The sequence below is a fragment of the Amblyomma mixtum genome, chromosome 4, assembly GCF_055824585.1.
Source record: "Amblyomma mixtum isolate Tamu chromosome 4, ASM5582458v1, whole genome shotgun sequence".
Classification (NCBI taxonomy): Eukaryota; Metazoa; Arthropoda; class Arachnida; order Ixodida; family Ixodidae; genus Amblyomma; species Amblyomma mixtum.
In genome coordinates, this window is record NC_143015.1 from 7,046,161 (window position 1) to 7,062,730 (window position 16,570).

At 47.0% G+C, this 16,570-nt stretch overlaps 1 protein-coding gene across 13 annotated transcripts in view; it reads left to right on the forward strand.

Moving 5' to 3' along the window:
- Positions 1–348: 348 nt before the first annotated feature.
- The window catches only part of LOC149345578 (uncharacterized), a 145,518-nt gene continuing 129,296 nt past the window's right edge, over positions 349–16,570 (forward strand). For 9 of the 13 annotated variants that reach the window (XR_016292326.1, XM_089586127.1, XM_089586137.1 and 6 more), the window contains exons 1-2: positions 349–565; positions 4,932–5,157. Coding sequence is in view for 11 of the 13 variants with exons in the window: in XM_089586137.1 (XP_089442263.1) it covers positions 390–565; positions 4,932–5,112 (357 nt within the window). In the remaining 2 variants the exon portion in view is untranslated. The other 4 variants (XM_089586138.1, XM_089586134.1, XM_089586135.1 and 1 more) reach the window with 4 other exon arrangements.

A 16,570-nucleotide genomic window follows, 5' to 3' on the forward strand; every position in this document is an offset into this window, starting at 1 on the left:
CCTATGTCACATCGTCATTGAGCACACCTACTTGTTCAGCAACGTTCTTTGATCAAGAGTAAAGTTGATTTTAATATTTTAGGGGTCATAATTGAATACTGAATGGTTAACCAGTCTAACCCATCTTGCGCAAACAAAAAGTAACCAGAACAACAAAAAAATCAATTACAAATAATTCGCTGATATTTGGAAAATAGCACATAGTGACTGTGTATTCGAATATCTTATCTTTTAATACAAAGTAGAAAACTTACAAATAAAGTTAGGTTTAAGCTTATGTTCACTAGCGCCCTCACATCTTGCACCATTTAAAGCTGAAAATGAAGGCCTAACTGTGCTTGTGGTACATGAAGTTCGTCGCGTCCGCGAAGTTCGGAGCAACGAATATTATGCATCCAAAGTCGCATTTTGTGCGCGACCAGTGTCTAAAGCGATATTCAGGGAGCCAGCGACTGCCGTCGTGCTCGCCTGTGGTGCCAGTGGCCACAAAGCAGACTGACAGAGCGGTTCGGCGCCTGACCTGTGACTGGATTGCTGATACGCGGGCTAGCACGTGCTGTCTGAGGCGAGTAGCGAGGCTGCTATGTAAACACCGCGTGCGAACACTTATCGCGGATACGAAAGGGGTACTCGCATTTAACCAACGATCATTTAGTGTTAATGGAAAGCACATCGTTATTCTTGGTTATGCATAGGTTTCCTCTGGAATTTTTCAACTTTGTTGCAGGAGCAACAACAGAATTTCTTGCCTTTGTTCTTTTGTAGTGACAGTCTGTTTCGTTTCAGATTAGAGCTGCCTGCGCGTTTCAATAAGACGTTTGTGTCAAATCGTAACACATAGTGGCTCTTTCCTCGTTGGCGTTGCATAACCGTCCTCGCAGCGCAGCCCCTCCTCCTCCGCCGTATTTTCCCGTTTTAGTTTGTTTACTGGATGTTTCTATTGCACTTATCTGTGCACCTTGTTTGAAATTATTCGTAGCGGCGACTTGGGTTTTCTTATAATGTTTGCACTCCTTACTTTACACCAGAGGGAAATATGTGTGCAGTTGACCTACTGCTTGCACATTCCTAGAAGGAATGCAAAAAAGTCAACAGAGAAAATAATGATGCTGCATCTAGTTTGTTTCCTTCCCGCTGCATTTGATCAAAGCATAAATTAATTTCTTGCCTTTTCCCTCGAATGCCAAATACAACACTTAACCGGCAGTTCCTGAACGTGCAGTGTAATTGAATGCCAACAGCGCAACCGACGCAGACAAAGTAGAAGACACAGGACAAGCGCTTGTCCTGTGTCTTCTTCTACTTTGTCTGCGTCGGTTGCGCTGTTGGCATTCAATATGTACCACCAACTCGCCCGTTTGGCTATAGTGCAGTGTAAGTTCAACGCGGGAAAACCCAAGTCGCCGCTACGAATAATTCAAACCAGGTGCACAGATCAGTGCAATAGAAACATCCGGTAAACGAACGAAAACGGGAAAATACGACAAACACACTCCCATAGAGCGGAGGAGGAGGGGCGCCGCTGCGAGGAAGGTTATGCAACGCCAACGAGGAAAGAGCCGCGCTTCGTTTTCCTCTCTCGGTCCATATTGCAGGAGCAGCAATATATGTTGAACTTAGCAAAGCGCAATTAAAAGACAGGGACCTAGAAGAAGAAGCACACAGGACAAACGCTTGTGTCCTGTGACTGGACTGACAGGTGACAGGTCCCTGTCTTTTAATTGCGCTTTGCTAAGTTCAACATGTATTACCAACTCGCCCAACTTTCTGCATTGCTTGAAGCAATATATGTTAAGTGAATAAATTGTCAGTTCGCGTGCTTTACTAAATCATTGTACGGGAGTGAGAAATGTGCTTCCTCGAAGCGTCGTGACGACGCTGCACTTCGCTGCAGGAAGTGCAGAATATCAAGAGTTGGCTTACTGGTTCGGAGGTTTCTAAATTGCAGTGTCCTCGGACCTTACACCGAGGCAACATGCTTTTGGCAGCGTCAGTTTACTGTTAGTGTACTAAAGACAGTAGTTTCTAGTTGGCTTGTTTTCGGGAAGCTAGTATTTTTTTCCATAATCCAGATTACAGCTCCAGGACTTGTGCATTAGTTCACAACTTGTGTGATGACCTGAAGCAGTCCATGGTGAATTGTGCATTGCACTCCACACTTAGCCTTAACTAGCCACAGTGCATAAGCGTATTTTGTTTTGTTCATTATGACGTCTGTTACTGCTGTACCATTAACCCTTAACGACTACTGCTGTTGCAATAATGCTAATTCTTGGAGAAGTTGGTGCATGACTTTAGCTGTGTTGGCTCTCAGCAACTCTTATCGTTCGTTGCAACTTCTGCAACACAGAAGCTCGAGTGAAGAACTTCTTGCTGCTTTTTATCTGTCTGTGAACTACTGTTGTAGGAAACGGCATTTTATCTATTTATTTATTTATTGGAAATACCTGCAGCACCCGTAGGCATTATTTCAGGGCGGGTGAGCATGCATAACAAAACAATAGGCCAGAAAAAAATAAAAAAGGGAAGAAAATGCAATACAACAAGACATGGTACAGAAAGTACAAAATGAATGAATATGACGAAACAGCAACGCATGGCAAGAAAGTACAAAAAAAAAAGAAGCCAACTGTGCACTCATACATCCGATTGCAACGCGCGGAACATCAGAACAGCACTCAACAATTTCATGGGGCTGGCGATTCCAGTTGTGAATGGTAGATGGAAAAAATGCATTTTGATAAGTGTTAGTTTTGCATTTAATTTCTTTAATCTTCCATCCGTAGTCAACTCTATTTGACCTGAGATGCGGTGCAAGCAAATAATTATCTTTATCTATGTTTACTTTTCAGTGAAAGATTTTGTACAATATTTCTAACCGAAAGTTCGTACGGTGGTTCCATAACACTATGGAAACGCCGCTATGGAACTGTGGAACTATGGAAAACACTATTAACACTATATTTGACGATTTAGCTGTGAACGAATTAAAGACAGTGCCATTAGGCTTCTTTACTTGCCATGGACTGTTCTTGACAGCAGGTGCGTTTGCGGGAAGTTTTCATCCCAGGGCTGCACAATTAAAATCATTTGGCTGCTCTGGAGAATGAGTGGCTTCCGTTGCATAGCATGCTGCCTAAAGGAGCCGGTCAAGGGGCTGCTTGCAGCGGAGTTCCATCTGTTGGTTTTACGGGTTGCTGCAGAATTCGTGTGTTATAATCAATAGCTGTGCTTTCTGAAATTTGCCAGCCTCGGAGCGAACAACTGGGAAGTAGTGCCATGCCTACGCAAAGCGTCACGTAGCATTAACCCTTTCAGGTGCCATCTTTGTTTCATTCCAGAGCAATTGTTTTTCCGCCTAAACAGTATATTCAGCCCTCAAGAAAGGCAGTTTGTTAGTTCTCTAGTGTGAAAGACCAGCGGGCAAGTTTTCGCTCGGATGTGCAGAATTTTGCACAAACTATCGGATTGATTAGAAATAGTGACATTGAAATGCTGTGGTTGGCAGCGACTCTCTGGTCTCTCTTCGCCTCGGGCGGACAAAAAAACATTGCGAGTGGCTCCCAAACTCCCGACAGAAAGAGGTGTGGCAGAGGTAAACTGAAACCATGTGCGTGAAGGCAATGCCTAGCTGGCTCGCGCTTGCCCGAGGGGGTCGCACGGCGGCACGAGCAGATGATTTTCGCGCCCACCGGAAATGTGCCCGGGATGTCGAGGCTGCCGTGGTTCGAGTGAGTAACAGCGTGTGGTGGCCTGCCAACGTCATGGGACTAGTGACGTCTATTTTCTCGGAGTCTGTCACTACGAAGACACCAATCGGCCCGGGAATTTTACCACGGTTTTTAAAAATTCATAGTAAATTGCCGGCTCAGTTCTGAACTATATCCAAGCGGGCGAGTTGGTGGTACATATTGAAGGCAAACAGTGCAACGACGCAGACAGAGTGGAAGAAAACACAGGACAAGCGCTGACTCACAACTGAAATTTATTGAAGGAAAGCAGTACATTTTATAGAAAAAGTGGCCAACTCATCAGCGAGTTCACAGACAAAACCCATGTTTGTACTCCTCCCATCATCTGCGGGGAAAAAGAAAAGCAGGAGCCTGACGTTAATCTGATTTAAATTAGGGAAATTGGTTGCACAGGGCAATAATTTCACGTTCCTAAGAACGCTCGGAGCATGTAGATCGAGTTCCAGCGGCAAAAATACGAGTTCAGATTCCTCTTCAGTGCACCTTTAAAGGGAAACTGCATAGGTTTTCAAAATCAACGAGCTTAAGAGGTTTGAATGTGTGAAACTTGCAGGTAAAGCTTGCGAAGTATTTTTGGGCTAGCAATTGAAAGAGTGGAGCAATCGCCGATTAAAAACCGGACGCCCTTCAAGCTTCTCTGCAGCTCACAACGCCAAGTGGGGGGCGCATGATGACGCCATCGAAGGTATCGGTACATTTCCAATGCAAGAACGCCTACTTGGATGGAACAAAACCAACGCCACCGAAGGTGAACCCTTCTGAGCGTTGTTTGGCAGCGTCTAATGCATCAGGGCAGGGTGTGGCTGAGGACAGCGGTAATTTGAAGTCATACCTTCCGTGACGTCACGCAGAGTTTTCCTGCACTCCTCCTGTGCACTGAGGAGAAGCGCAAAATTCAATCGCCGATTATGTCACTATTTTAATTGCTAGTGCAAAAATACTTAGCATGCTTTACCTACAGCCTACACAGATTTGAATCCTTGAATATCGCGAAATTCTCATAAAAGTGCTGCAGTTGCCCTTTAAGTGAGCGCATGAGCAAAAGGAATGAATGCACATCTAAACTACTACGGTCTTGCAGAGAAATCCTTATTTTCACTGAAATGGTATTGGGGCCAGGCTGCATGCATCTTCTAATACTTTTTTTTTTCTCTTGCTGTTTGCTCCGTGCTTTTTCAGGTCGAGGGCAGTGGAATCAAGTCATTTCTGGGCCAGGATAGTGAAAGCAAGTGTGACCACTGGGGGTGACCGGCACTTTGGAGCGGCTGCTGACCCGGCCAATCAGATGCCCTCTCTGGAGCCTGTGTGCGTGGCTGCACTCGAGCCAAGATCACCGTGCTTACTGCAAACGGGCTTCTGAGGGCAGAGGATGTCTCGGTGGGATTGATCCATCTCTGCACCTTTGGTGAGTGTGGGCGTCCGACTTTTGTTGCCTGAGAGATTAACTGTGGAATTTTGTGTAAACATTAGGGAAAAAAATACAGCACACTTGATGGGACAAAGCATGGAGCAGCACTGGAGTGATGGCCTGGTGGTTTCGAGCATCAGTGTCTGTCACCACTTCGCGCACTTTAGCGTGACGCTCCCAGACACCCTTAGTACGTGTGGGGGTAGCACTCTCGGACTCAAAGGAGATGCCCTCGACTCAGCGTGGCAAGCTCGGCGGAGACCAGCTGCCAAGTGACAAGAGGTTTTTTGGTCGTTTGGTGCCCAGCTTTCGCCGGTCGCATGCCAGAGAATGGGTCGGAGCCAAAGGTTCACAAACAAAACAAAGTTTATACAGCAATGAGACGATACAGAGGGTTTCACAATCACTAGTACGTACACATGCAAAGTTATTAACAAAGCAGTGCAACTCTGCAAAGCTACACTTGACAGAGATTACAATACAGAGATTACAAGAGGAATACTGCACCTAAAGTGCACTAACACAAGAGAGAGGTAAACAAACAAAACACTCTTTGTTCACCGGCACTGTGACAGTCCGACGTCCAGAGGTCCACGACGATGCCATCCCGCAGACTGGTGCGCGCTGCCTCGTTGAACCGCGGCTGGGCGAGTGGTGTGGTCCCGGGAGTCGAGTGGGCACGCTTCAGTGAAGCTTCAACGGTGGCTCGGACCAGTCGACAGCGGTCAGTGCCCTTCATATATAGGAACGCTCTGCATCTGTTTGTTCTTCGCGCCAAGGCAGGCGCGCACGTACACACAGTATCAGCTGGGCTATTTCCTCTCATTCTTGTGCCGGGCACGTGTCCCCATTGATCAGGCGCAGAGACTGACTTCGAGGTGCTTCGAGATCTTTCTTGTGTGGTGCCGCCGCCGACGCGTGAGTGACGAGGGAGAGGGCGTCACTTTGCGCACTCAAGGCTACGCTCTCTCCATATCAGCATTGAGTAGAAACTACTCCGTCATTTTGGAAAAATCGATGACATGCGCTGGCGTCCTGCCGGCGAGCGATAGTGGAAGGGGCAGCAACACACACAAGGCCAGGCACCCTCCGGGGTTTCCTTCTCCCTTGTTCTAGCGGCGCGCGCTGGCGAGATCGCTTCTCGGCAGCGGTGTTTTTTTTTTTCATAAATGTGCTGAATTTTGTGACAGTGTCCTATGCGGGCGGTACGTTGTTCAATCCCCAGTGCCACTGGGTACCTACCAGTCCTCAGTGGGTACAAGCTTTACCATGGCCTGAAAATGCTTGGGAAGTGGGTCATTGACCCTGTCCTGGGTAGATGACAGATAGCTTGTGCCATGGCGCTCTTCGGCCAAGCTGCCCTTGCTCCATTAAAACTAATCATCATCAAGAAGTGACATACATATCGCTGAACTCGCAGCTGAACTTCAATGAGCGAAAGGCTAAGAACGGTTCAGTGTGTAACAACCGCGTATGATACACACATGCACGCACGCATGCACACACACACAAAGTGGAATTGCAAGAAAGAAAATGGTGGAAAAAGGCAGGAAGTCCACTTGGCCACAGGGCAAAAGTGTCATTGAAGTTAAGCTCCTTTTCGTCAAGTGATATGATATTTTACAGGTACAGGTATCACTAGCTTTTAAGGTTTGAAGTGTGTGAGAGGGGCTGGCCGATTTTTAAGACTCCAATAATTATAATTTACACGATATTTTGGACTTTGTTGAGGGACCGTCACATGTGTATATCGTATAAACGCGTGTAAGGGCCGCACCCTGTTTTCCCGAAGAAAATATTAAAAAAAAAATAAATCCATGCGAGGGCCGCACCCCGAACTTTCCATGACCCAGGAGGGAATAGCCTTCTAAATGCACGCGCCGTGGCCTCCGCGATCGGCTTCGGCTACGAGCAACGATGCGCTTGACCACAGAGGCCACGCACGTGCACTGGAGCTTCCAAGTGCCGTCCATGGTTGGCACCCAAGGCCGCGGTCATCATCATTATATTTTCCTTCACCGTATTCTCCTGCTATTCACATTACCATCAGTTTCGCCAGCTCCAGCCTTTTGCTTTTGTGGTGTGTTAGCGTGTTCACTGTAGTTGTGATGGTTGTAGCTTTCGCGTACTGCCGCCGAGCGTTGCAGTTTTAGCACGATGGGCAAGCACCTTAACAGCTGCAGAGCTGGCAGTTAGCTCTCGAACACGGCAAGCGCGCGGCGGGCAGGAAATTTGACATGGCCGAGGAGTGCGTCCGATGTTGCAACCAGAAATATGCACTGAGAAACACAAGCTGCAAAAACCGCGCTTTCCGAGGCAAGCCGTGAAAGTTTCCTCAACTTATGAGGTCGCTCCACGTCCAGGCGGGCGGGAAGGCGAGCTTCCGTGCCGGCTACACACAGGCGTTTACTCGTACGCGACACGTTTCCCCAACCCGTGGCGCAGAGTCACAGCCATGGCAGGTTTGGACTAAATAGGCAACGGCAGAGCACGCTAGGAAATAGTTTATTGTCCTAACGCGAGGTAAAGAACGCTGTGGAAGAATGTTCTATCCCATTAAAATAGAGGTTCAGCAGCTCACCAGTTCGTCGTCGACCGTTGTTGGGTCGTCCGGGAGGCGCGGGCAGGCAGGGGCCCATTGGGCAGCTCGCAGGAGGTCAGTCGTAAGCAAGCGTTCCCGCCGCGAGCCCCTCCTTTTAACCCCTCCGGCATTCCTCTCCTGGGGCAACCGGTTGCAGTCAAGGTAAGGCGTTCACCCCTTCCCTGCGGGGCCAGTACATAGTTGTGACGTCACGCCAGAGTTGGGAACAAGAAGAGTGGCCGGAGTGCCTTCTCTCCGCATGCCCGGCGGCGTGCGTGCTCGTCTCGTGACTCCGGCGCAGGGGCGATGGAGGATACCCGTGTATCCCACATATTGGAAGAAGAGCTGCTCTGCTATGTGATGAAAGTGCGGAACAATGGCTACGCGTTGACAGTGGTCATGCTCCGCAGCTTCTTTGAATGAGCTTTCCATATCGACAAGAAGGCGGACCACTGCATTAGTGATCCATCTATAAGCCTGCACTCAGCGGAGCGCGGTTTTTTGGAAGAATTTTTATAACAATCTTTGTAACAGATTTTACTTCCTTGCCTGGTCGTATGTCATGCGAGGGTCTTTCTTTTTCATTTTTCTTTCTTTTTCCTTTTTGCAGTCTGTCTCTGACAATAGCTACGTTTACAGCTGGAGAGGGGATTACACCTTTCTTATCTGTTAATTTAAGATAGCTGGCACCGCAAAGTGTGACTGTGATGTGACTGGCTGGCTATATAAATGTGACTTGATGACAAAATAAATCAGTTGGTAGTAGCGTTCTTTTGTGCCTTGTCCTCCCCTGTGGTTGTCGTTTCTTTGCGCTGTCTTTCCACCAAGTATGAACAACCAACTAGCCCAGCACCGTGTTCTATTGAAGTTCTTTGGATGAGCATGCACCAGAGCACAGTACCAGATCAAGAGTCAAAATACTCCGCGAGTTACGTTTAAACATAGAATAAATGCCGCTTATTCCCTGACTGGTATGCTTTTACTTAAAAAAAAAAAAATTTTTTTTGCACATTGCGTGCATGGGCCACACCCAAAAATTGGCCCTTGAATTGGGGGAAAAACAAGTGCGACCCTAAAAGTGCACTACACATGACACTTGATCCAAGGACTGAATCGCGGCGGTGCAGTTTTTTTTTTTTTGCTTTCTTTTCTTCTCAGACAGTGTCTCAAGGAAGGGCTAAAGCTAAAGGCTAATTGCCTCAGGAGGCGTCAAACCTTGTACAAGTTTCTGCATCACTGAACAAAACTCACAGGGGTGATAGTTCAGTCAGAAGTACATATTTCAATGAAGACAACTTTCCAGAATATTGAAGGCAAATATCGTCATTCAGCAGAGCTCTGTAAACTGAAGCTTCCATATCCTTCATGCTGCTTGTTAAAAGAGGACCTTCACTAAAGCATATACAGAGAAAAAATGTAGATTCTAACCTGGTGAATTCTGTGACGGAGGCACACAATGTTTGTGGTCCCCAGAAGTCAAGTCCGCATGTGAAAACCAGATTACGCATGCAACAGCTCATGTGGTGCTATGTGCACGACACTCTCGTAAAACAGCTTTTCCAGGCTGTGTACATTCAGGTTGTGTATACTCAGTGCACTACATATGACACCTTGATCCAAGGACTGAATTGTGGTGGTGCAGTTCGGAGCAAAAAATATCGCATGGACGCTGGTCAAAGACATTTCGTCGACATAGTAGGCACTGCAGTTGTCCAAAAACAGGTACACAAAACCTTCCTGCTTTCCTCATGTCGAAGGCCCCCAGCCCCTTGTCAAAGATGGCACGAGTCATTCCTGACTTTAGGTTTGCTGTGTTTGGAATGGACAGCCTGCGATTGTCCTTAAAGCAACGTGGCTTTTTCCTTAGGCCAGCGACAAGGAGCGGATGCTTGTCTTGGCAGTTATGGGGTCACTCTGCGTTCAGCCGGCCGGGAGGGCGAGCTTCCGTGCGGGCTACACGCCGGTGCACACTGCGGAAGAATGTTCTATCCGATGAAGTAGAAGTTCAGTAGCTCACCAAGGTGTCTACTGGTGTTGGGTCATCCAGGGGTCAGTGGCAAAAGAGAGAGCCGTTCCTGCCGCGAGCACTTCTTTGTAACCCCTCGGGCATTCCTCGCTAGGAGCAATCGGTTGCTCACAAGCTCAGGCATGCGCCCCTTCCCTAAGGAACCGGATGTGACCAACTCCCGCAGCATGTGCTACGTGGCTGCTCGGCCCTCACGAGAGTCATGAGGCTTAACGCAAGTGAGTCTTGCGTATCGGCATGAACGGCCTGTACGCTCATGCATCTAACGAGACTGGGTGCCGGCCTGCGCCCTCGCTCTAGACTGCGCAGACAGATTTTATTTCTGCCTACAGTGCAAGTTATAGCGGGACGCGGGGTTCGCCGGCTGATCACAGTGCTCGCTTTTTGACTGCAGCACGGATCGGGCTGTGTCCTCAGCCCGTTTTGTCTCGCTGCACACAAGGTTTCAGGTCGCCTGCATGCACCGGTCCGCCTGCCGCCTTCGACTGCATGTCCTCGAGCCTGTAAACGAGCGAGGAAAGTCCATAATGGATCGCAGTAGAATTGTTATTTGGTTGCTATGCTTGCCACTGTGGCATCTTTGCCCCTTCAGGTCCAGCGTTTTCGAGAGTAGCATTTCGTAAAACAAGCCAGTTTCATTACCCTCATAGATGTCAGGAGGCTTGTACACGGCTGATTTCTTCCACATCCATGTTGATGTCGCTTCACTGCCAGCGCTTGCTGATTCTCCAGACTGCACTTTGGCAACCATGTTATGCCATGCTTTGAGACAGCTTAGCCAACAGGCGCTCCCCTTAAATTTGTCATGCCAACAGTCTAGAGCTTTCTGCTGCTACAAGCTGGACAGCGGCACCTTGTTTGCTCGCTGCTCTGGAAACCGAGCATACACTGGCTTGTCCACATCTTTGAAAGCTGGCAGCATCACTGTCTTGTGTTGCACACATGCTCCATTCAGCCACGCAAAGAGTGAGACCATGGTCGTCTCGGCGCATCCGCTGCTGTGCGTAGCTCCAACAGTGAGCTCTTGCTCCTGCCAAAACGGAAGCTCGCATGCACCACAGGGTTCAACTTGCGCAGAACATACCGATATCAGGGAGTTCTCATTACCAATAATCTATTTTGGAAATCGCATGTCAATTACATCATTTCTAAAGCCATTAACACCCTCGGATATAATACACAAAATTTCTCCCTTGCACCATCATCATTAAAATTGTGGATTGTGGACATTCGTCCACAACTTGAATACGCGTCATCTGTTTGGGATCCCAGTCACATAGCACTCATGCATTCTCTTGAGGCAATACAGAATCGCTCAGCCCGGTTTATCTTAAACAACTGCCAAAGGACCACTAGTAATATGAAAGCCTATTTACAACTACCACTTTTATCGACCCGGAGAAAGTTATCTTGCCTGTCTCTTTCATAAAATATAGTACTAGCATAACCCAACCTTGCGCTATCTTTACGTTCAACCACTGTCGTACATTTCAACTCACCTTGATCACAGCAAAAAGGTACATATTCCACGTTCAAATACGCTTGTATATTCTTACTCATTTATTTCCCGGCCAAGCGATGACTGGAATAACCTATCAGCGTCACTAACAAGCATATCTGGAATTCAGAACTTTAAATCCGCATTTCAAAGTTTCTTTTCATAGCTGGGGTTCATATTCCCATTATGGCTGTTTGTTTATCAGGAACTGTATTCCTTGTTTTATATTTGTTTTCTTTGTCATATTTTTCTGTATTTATTAACACCGTTCCCCATTTCGAAATTTACCATTTGTACCTTTGTTCTTTTCCATTCTTTTTGTGTGCTTTTGTTTTTGAACTGGTTTTGCAGAGATTGTGTATATTTTTACTAATAACTTTTTTTGTGTACAATTTGTATGCCTCTGCATCTGCCCCTCCCCTCTATAATGTACGTTTGTATCCTGAGGGTATATAAATGAAATAAATAAATAATCTAAGCATGGGTTTCTTCAGCACTGATGCCAAGCAATCGTTTGCCTTCAGCTCTCGCAGTTTGCTGGTGAAGTGTTCTGACACCTTCATCGTCGTTGCCTATCTCCTCAAGGTGAAGGAAGTCTGCAAGTTCAGCTGTAAAATCTCTCTCGGCATTACAAAAATTGTGAAGCACACAGGCGGCCGTACAGTCTTGTGCACTGGAGTATGATCTGTGCATCAATTAGATAAAGCTGCCTGAAGTGCTGTTTTACAAGCATGAAGGTATTCTCTGTAGCTACTCTTTTCTGGCAGTGGTGCTTGTTAATCTTCTTTTTGCGTGAAGAAAAATTTGATCCGTTTGTCCTTGTAGGGCATGAACAGCCACGGAAAAAGCATGTATGCAGAGTCGCCTGGTTTGTAGCTCTCTCCACATTTATTGGGGGCCTCTGAGATGAAGGAACTCTCCTTCAGCTTGCGAACATCGTGTGCAGAGTCGGGAAATCCTGTGAAGACCTCAAGGAATTTGTTGTGTTTATTGCAGACTCCCCGCAGTACGATGGATGGCCACTTCTTATCCATGAAAGAGCCTCCTGATTGAAGGAGTCTATGTTTTATCATCCTAAGAGTGCAGAACACGGGACACGTAGCACATAAAGTCCATTAAGTAAGGTGTTCTGTATTTCTTCTTTTTGTGTGCGAGTATGTGCATGCATTGCGCTACTTCTACTTGTTTGTAACATTCAGGCTTGACAATCTTCACATCCTGCCATCAGTGCAGACGACAGTATTTCGGGAACCTTTCCCACTACTCTTAGCAAGAAAACATCACTTGCGATTACATTCACGGACGATATGTAATGCTCCGCCAGGATGGACATTGCCTTATCAAATTCGTCCAGGTGGGGTGCCTCGTCACCGGATTGCGATGCAGCAGCTGTAGGCGCTGAAGTGGACAGTGGCGGCGCCAATGTATAAAAGATGCGCTGGCCTTCCAGCCCGATGCAGTTCAATGGGATGGCCTTCCGCCTGTCCGCGCCCAGAGTAGAGGCCCCAGAGGCCGGCATGTAATTCTGGAACAGCAGCTCCCACTGCTCCCATGGAAGGGCAGGACGACCAGGAGTCGGCAGGAGGGGCGGTGGCGGCTGAAGCCCAGAAAAGCTCATGACGGACCTTGAGCAGTCCACGTCAAGGTCCTGAATTAAAACGCCATCCTCGTTGCCAAAATATGTTGTATCGTAAGAAGGGTTAATTAGAAATTAAGAAGCAGTACACGCTGCATACGGTCGAGCCGATCTGTATTCTGTCTACTTTTTCGTCTTCTCTCGTGCGCGCGAGTGCGTGCAGCACATCTGCCACACTTCGTCTTTATCACAGTTATCTCAGCATTATCTGGCCAAGTGATCACTTTGCGCTGATGTCCAGGAGAAAGTCTGGTACTCTCTCTGTCACTTTAAATCGGGCAGCCGTGGAACTCATACCACTTTGTTCCCAAGATAGCTTACAGCAATCGAAATGGTCTCTGCTGCAGGAATTTGTCATTGTCTGCTCACACCTTTCAGATATGAGGAAGGGCGCCTGAAGTGCTCACACACAATGTCGAGGGTCTGTTGGGAGAACCTGAAGAGTTTGCCACGACCCTTGGAGCCTGTTACCATGAACACCTTACATAAATAGAGAAAGGTCCCAAGAAGCTGGTATTCCAACAACCAAAATAGATTAAAAATGGTGCAGACACAGTGACTCACAAATACGCCATTTATAGTCAGCGCCGACAGTGCTCTGAGAAATGGTGAAACAGATGTTAGTGAACTCTTTTGTTTGTTCTCGTTCCAAGCAACAGAGAACTCTTCAGACCACCAAACTAACGCAAGACACATCATTTTGAGGCTGAACACCTACTTGTAAGTAAGTAAGTAAGTAAGTAAGTGCTTTATTTTTCCATTTGCAAAATACATTTGAGAACGGACAGGTTTGAGGAAAAAAGCTGCGGAAGCAGCTTGACAGGTCCTAAAACCCGTTTGTTGGCAGCAGCACTCACTCATTCCTCACTCATTCCTGCCACTGACACTGCTGGTATAAACACGCAAAGATTTACTAGAGAACAAGTTTTCCGTTATTGTCAAACAATCATTTCTAGGTTCAGTGATATAAACGAGTGAATTTATATTGATTGTCACAATAATTAGCCCACTCAGGCTTCAAGATCAAAAGGAATTGTTTTGTGCACTTTTACTCCCCAAAATTTTTTCACTGAGGCAGGCCAACAACTGTCTAAAGCTAATCTTATTCCATAATCTGTACACCTGTAACAAGCAGGTTGGCAGGATACGCACCTCTAGCATAGTCTGAGACTATGTGTAGTAATTCCATTCTAAGATCACTTTGCATATCTTGTGGCACCCTTGACATTGCCGGGTGCAGCGACAATAAAAAATGCGTAACATTGTCCATCGACTGCTGAGCCGCAAAGGCGGTTCTAATCGCATCAATTCTTGCGTCAACAGTCTCCAGTTCTGGTGCACGCTTACGTGGCCTTGGTGCAGTGGTCTGTGGTTGGTTTTCTGTGCTTGTTTGCACATGGGGCACACTGGGGGTGGCAAATATAGCCTCAAAAGTCTCTGGTTCAGCAGGTGAAGCCGGCTCTTCAGGGGCCTCCTCTGCCGGGTACATTTCAAATTGGGGGATCATCCCCCGGTGCTTGCTCCTCTTCGAAGCTTTCACGGTGTTCCGCTTGCATGTTGCCATGACTACTGCAAGTAAAGCAGGTTGCCAGAGAGGCAGTAAGTCAGTGAAAGCATACGATCAAGCTCAGCAGGCGACTCTATCTGCACAAATGAAACTATGAAACTGGGTCTCATTTAATGGGATTGTCGTCTTGGTCACGCAATATGTTATTCACTAGGCAGTACATGTATCTGGGTGCTTGCCGACGTTTTACCGCGGTGTCGTGCATGAATTTCATGTGTTCCATGTAGGTCTGCCACTGGAGTGTTAGCAAGAAGTGGCCGAATTCTTTTCGAATAAAAAAAACTGATTTATTTTAAGACTTAAGGATACAAGAATGAGATAACTGGATTACTGATACGTAGGAGGTTCGGCGGATCTGCAGAGTTGGGAGGGCCTTGCCGACGCGTCTCGTATCGTCGGCGCCTCTCGGTCATCTCTCCTCCCAAGTGCAGCGGTGGGGCTTATATAGCCTGAGGAACGGTGGCCCCTCAGAACTGGCCAATCCAAAGGCAGCACTCGACGGCAGTCCGAAAGGACCAACCAGCGACCTCGCGGGCCAACCGCTTCAAATTTTGCTGTGCACGGTGGCGTCCGGGGGAGAAGGAAATCGGCGCCTCGCTGTCTGGCCTCTTGCGACAGGTTCAGGCGTGTTGCTTGAAGATGCTTCTCCTTACGACTCCGCTGCCGTAAGGCGCAGCATCGTGGATTGTCAAGGGACGCTAGTAGGAGAAAGTTAGCGGCATGCAGAATTGGAATCGGGGGGGGGGGGGGGGGGGGGTTTCCAGGCATGACAGTGTGTAAGTTATGGGAGTGCTAACAACTCTGTGTGCAGTCTTTCAATTCCTTCAATTTCCTGCGGAATGAGTTCTTTAAGTTACGCCACCGTGCTTGAAGTTCTTCTGTTGTTACTGCGTAGTAAAGAAACAAGACACACAGTTCAGGAGAAAGCATTTTTCTTTGTTTGGGTTTAGAAAACTGAAGCTACCGCAATTAAAACATGCTTAACATGCCAGAGCTACAAACACCAGACTGCAATGCGAACACAAGGGCTTCATTTAATAGTGCACGGCTTTGTGCAGTAATGCTTTGCATCCATGCTGGCATATTAGAAAGCCTTAGCGCAACGCTACAACGCCACGTGACTCGGTTAATGCCTCATCTGAGAGCCTTCCAGGTGCAAGATCTGAAACAAACATGACAAACCCATTGGGGCTGCACACTATGAGGCCTTTGGCAGTGTTGTGCTTTTTGTGGAGCAAGTATGTTTCCCTCTATAAATATCTCTGTGCAGTCCATGATGCGGTCGACTGTGTTGTATCCCTTTTCAGTGAACACTTCAGGCTGGTACTTGTCACAAACGGAGGGTGGCAACCATGTCGTCAGCTGCATACAAAGTCCCAAAGAATCATTTTAGAATTTTGGTTAATACATCATTTGACCATCTGCTAGAAATTTCTTGCACTTTCTTCATACCTGACACAGCCTGTTGTTCAAGAAATCCAGCCAGGGGATCCATATCCGTGACACTGTAGTCAGTGACACTCCAAACCTGTTAAAGGATTTCATTTTCCTGAGAATGTTTTCAAGAAGAGATTACCACAAGATGTTTTCTTGTAATATGGCAGCACATAAGCTTAAAAGAAATGCACTTCGAATCATTTTTATTCATACTCCAGCCAAACATGCATAATCAGAAAACAACTTGGCGTCTGGCTGAGAATGGCACCCATTCATTTCAACAGTACTAGTTTTTATTTGTTTTTTTATTATTCCTCAAAGGTCCCTTTCGGGACATTACATGAGGGGTGGGGATAACACAGCAAAAAAATTTTATACATTAATAAGAAAATGGACAAAAATTACGTTGATGAATAGGCTTCCTCGATAGTGGTCTTGAACAGTCGATGATTCATGATGGTGGCCACTTCAGCAGAGAGGTCATTCCAGTCACGGGCAGTCTTTTTAAGAAAAACGATTGCTGGAATGTGGTGGTATGTGCACGTTCAGGGTAAACAGCGTTCGGGTGGTTATGGCGGGAAATGCGATGCACACTTGGAATTATTCGGTTGGCTGCTGGTAAGTTGTGGAAGAACTTGTGAAATAAGTAGAGACATGCTGCTTTC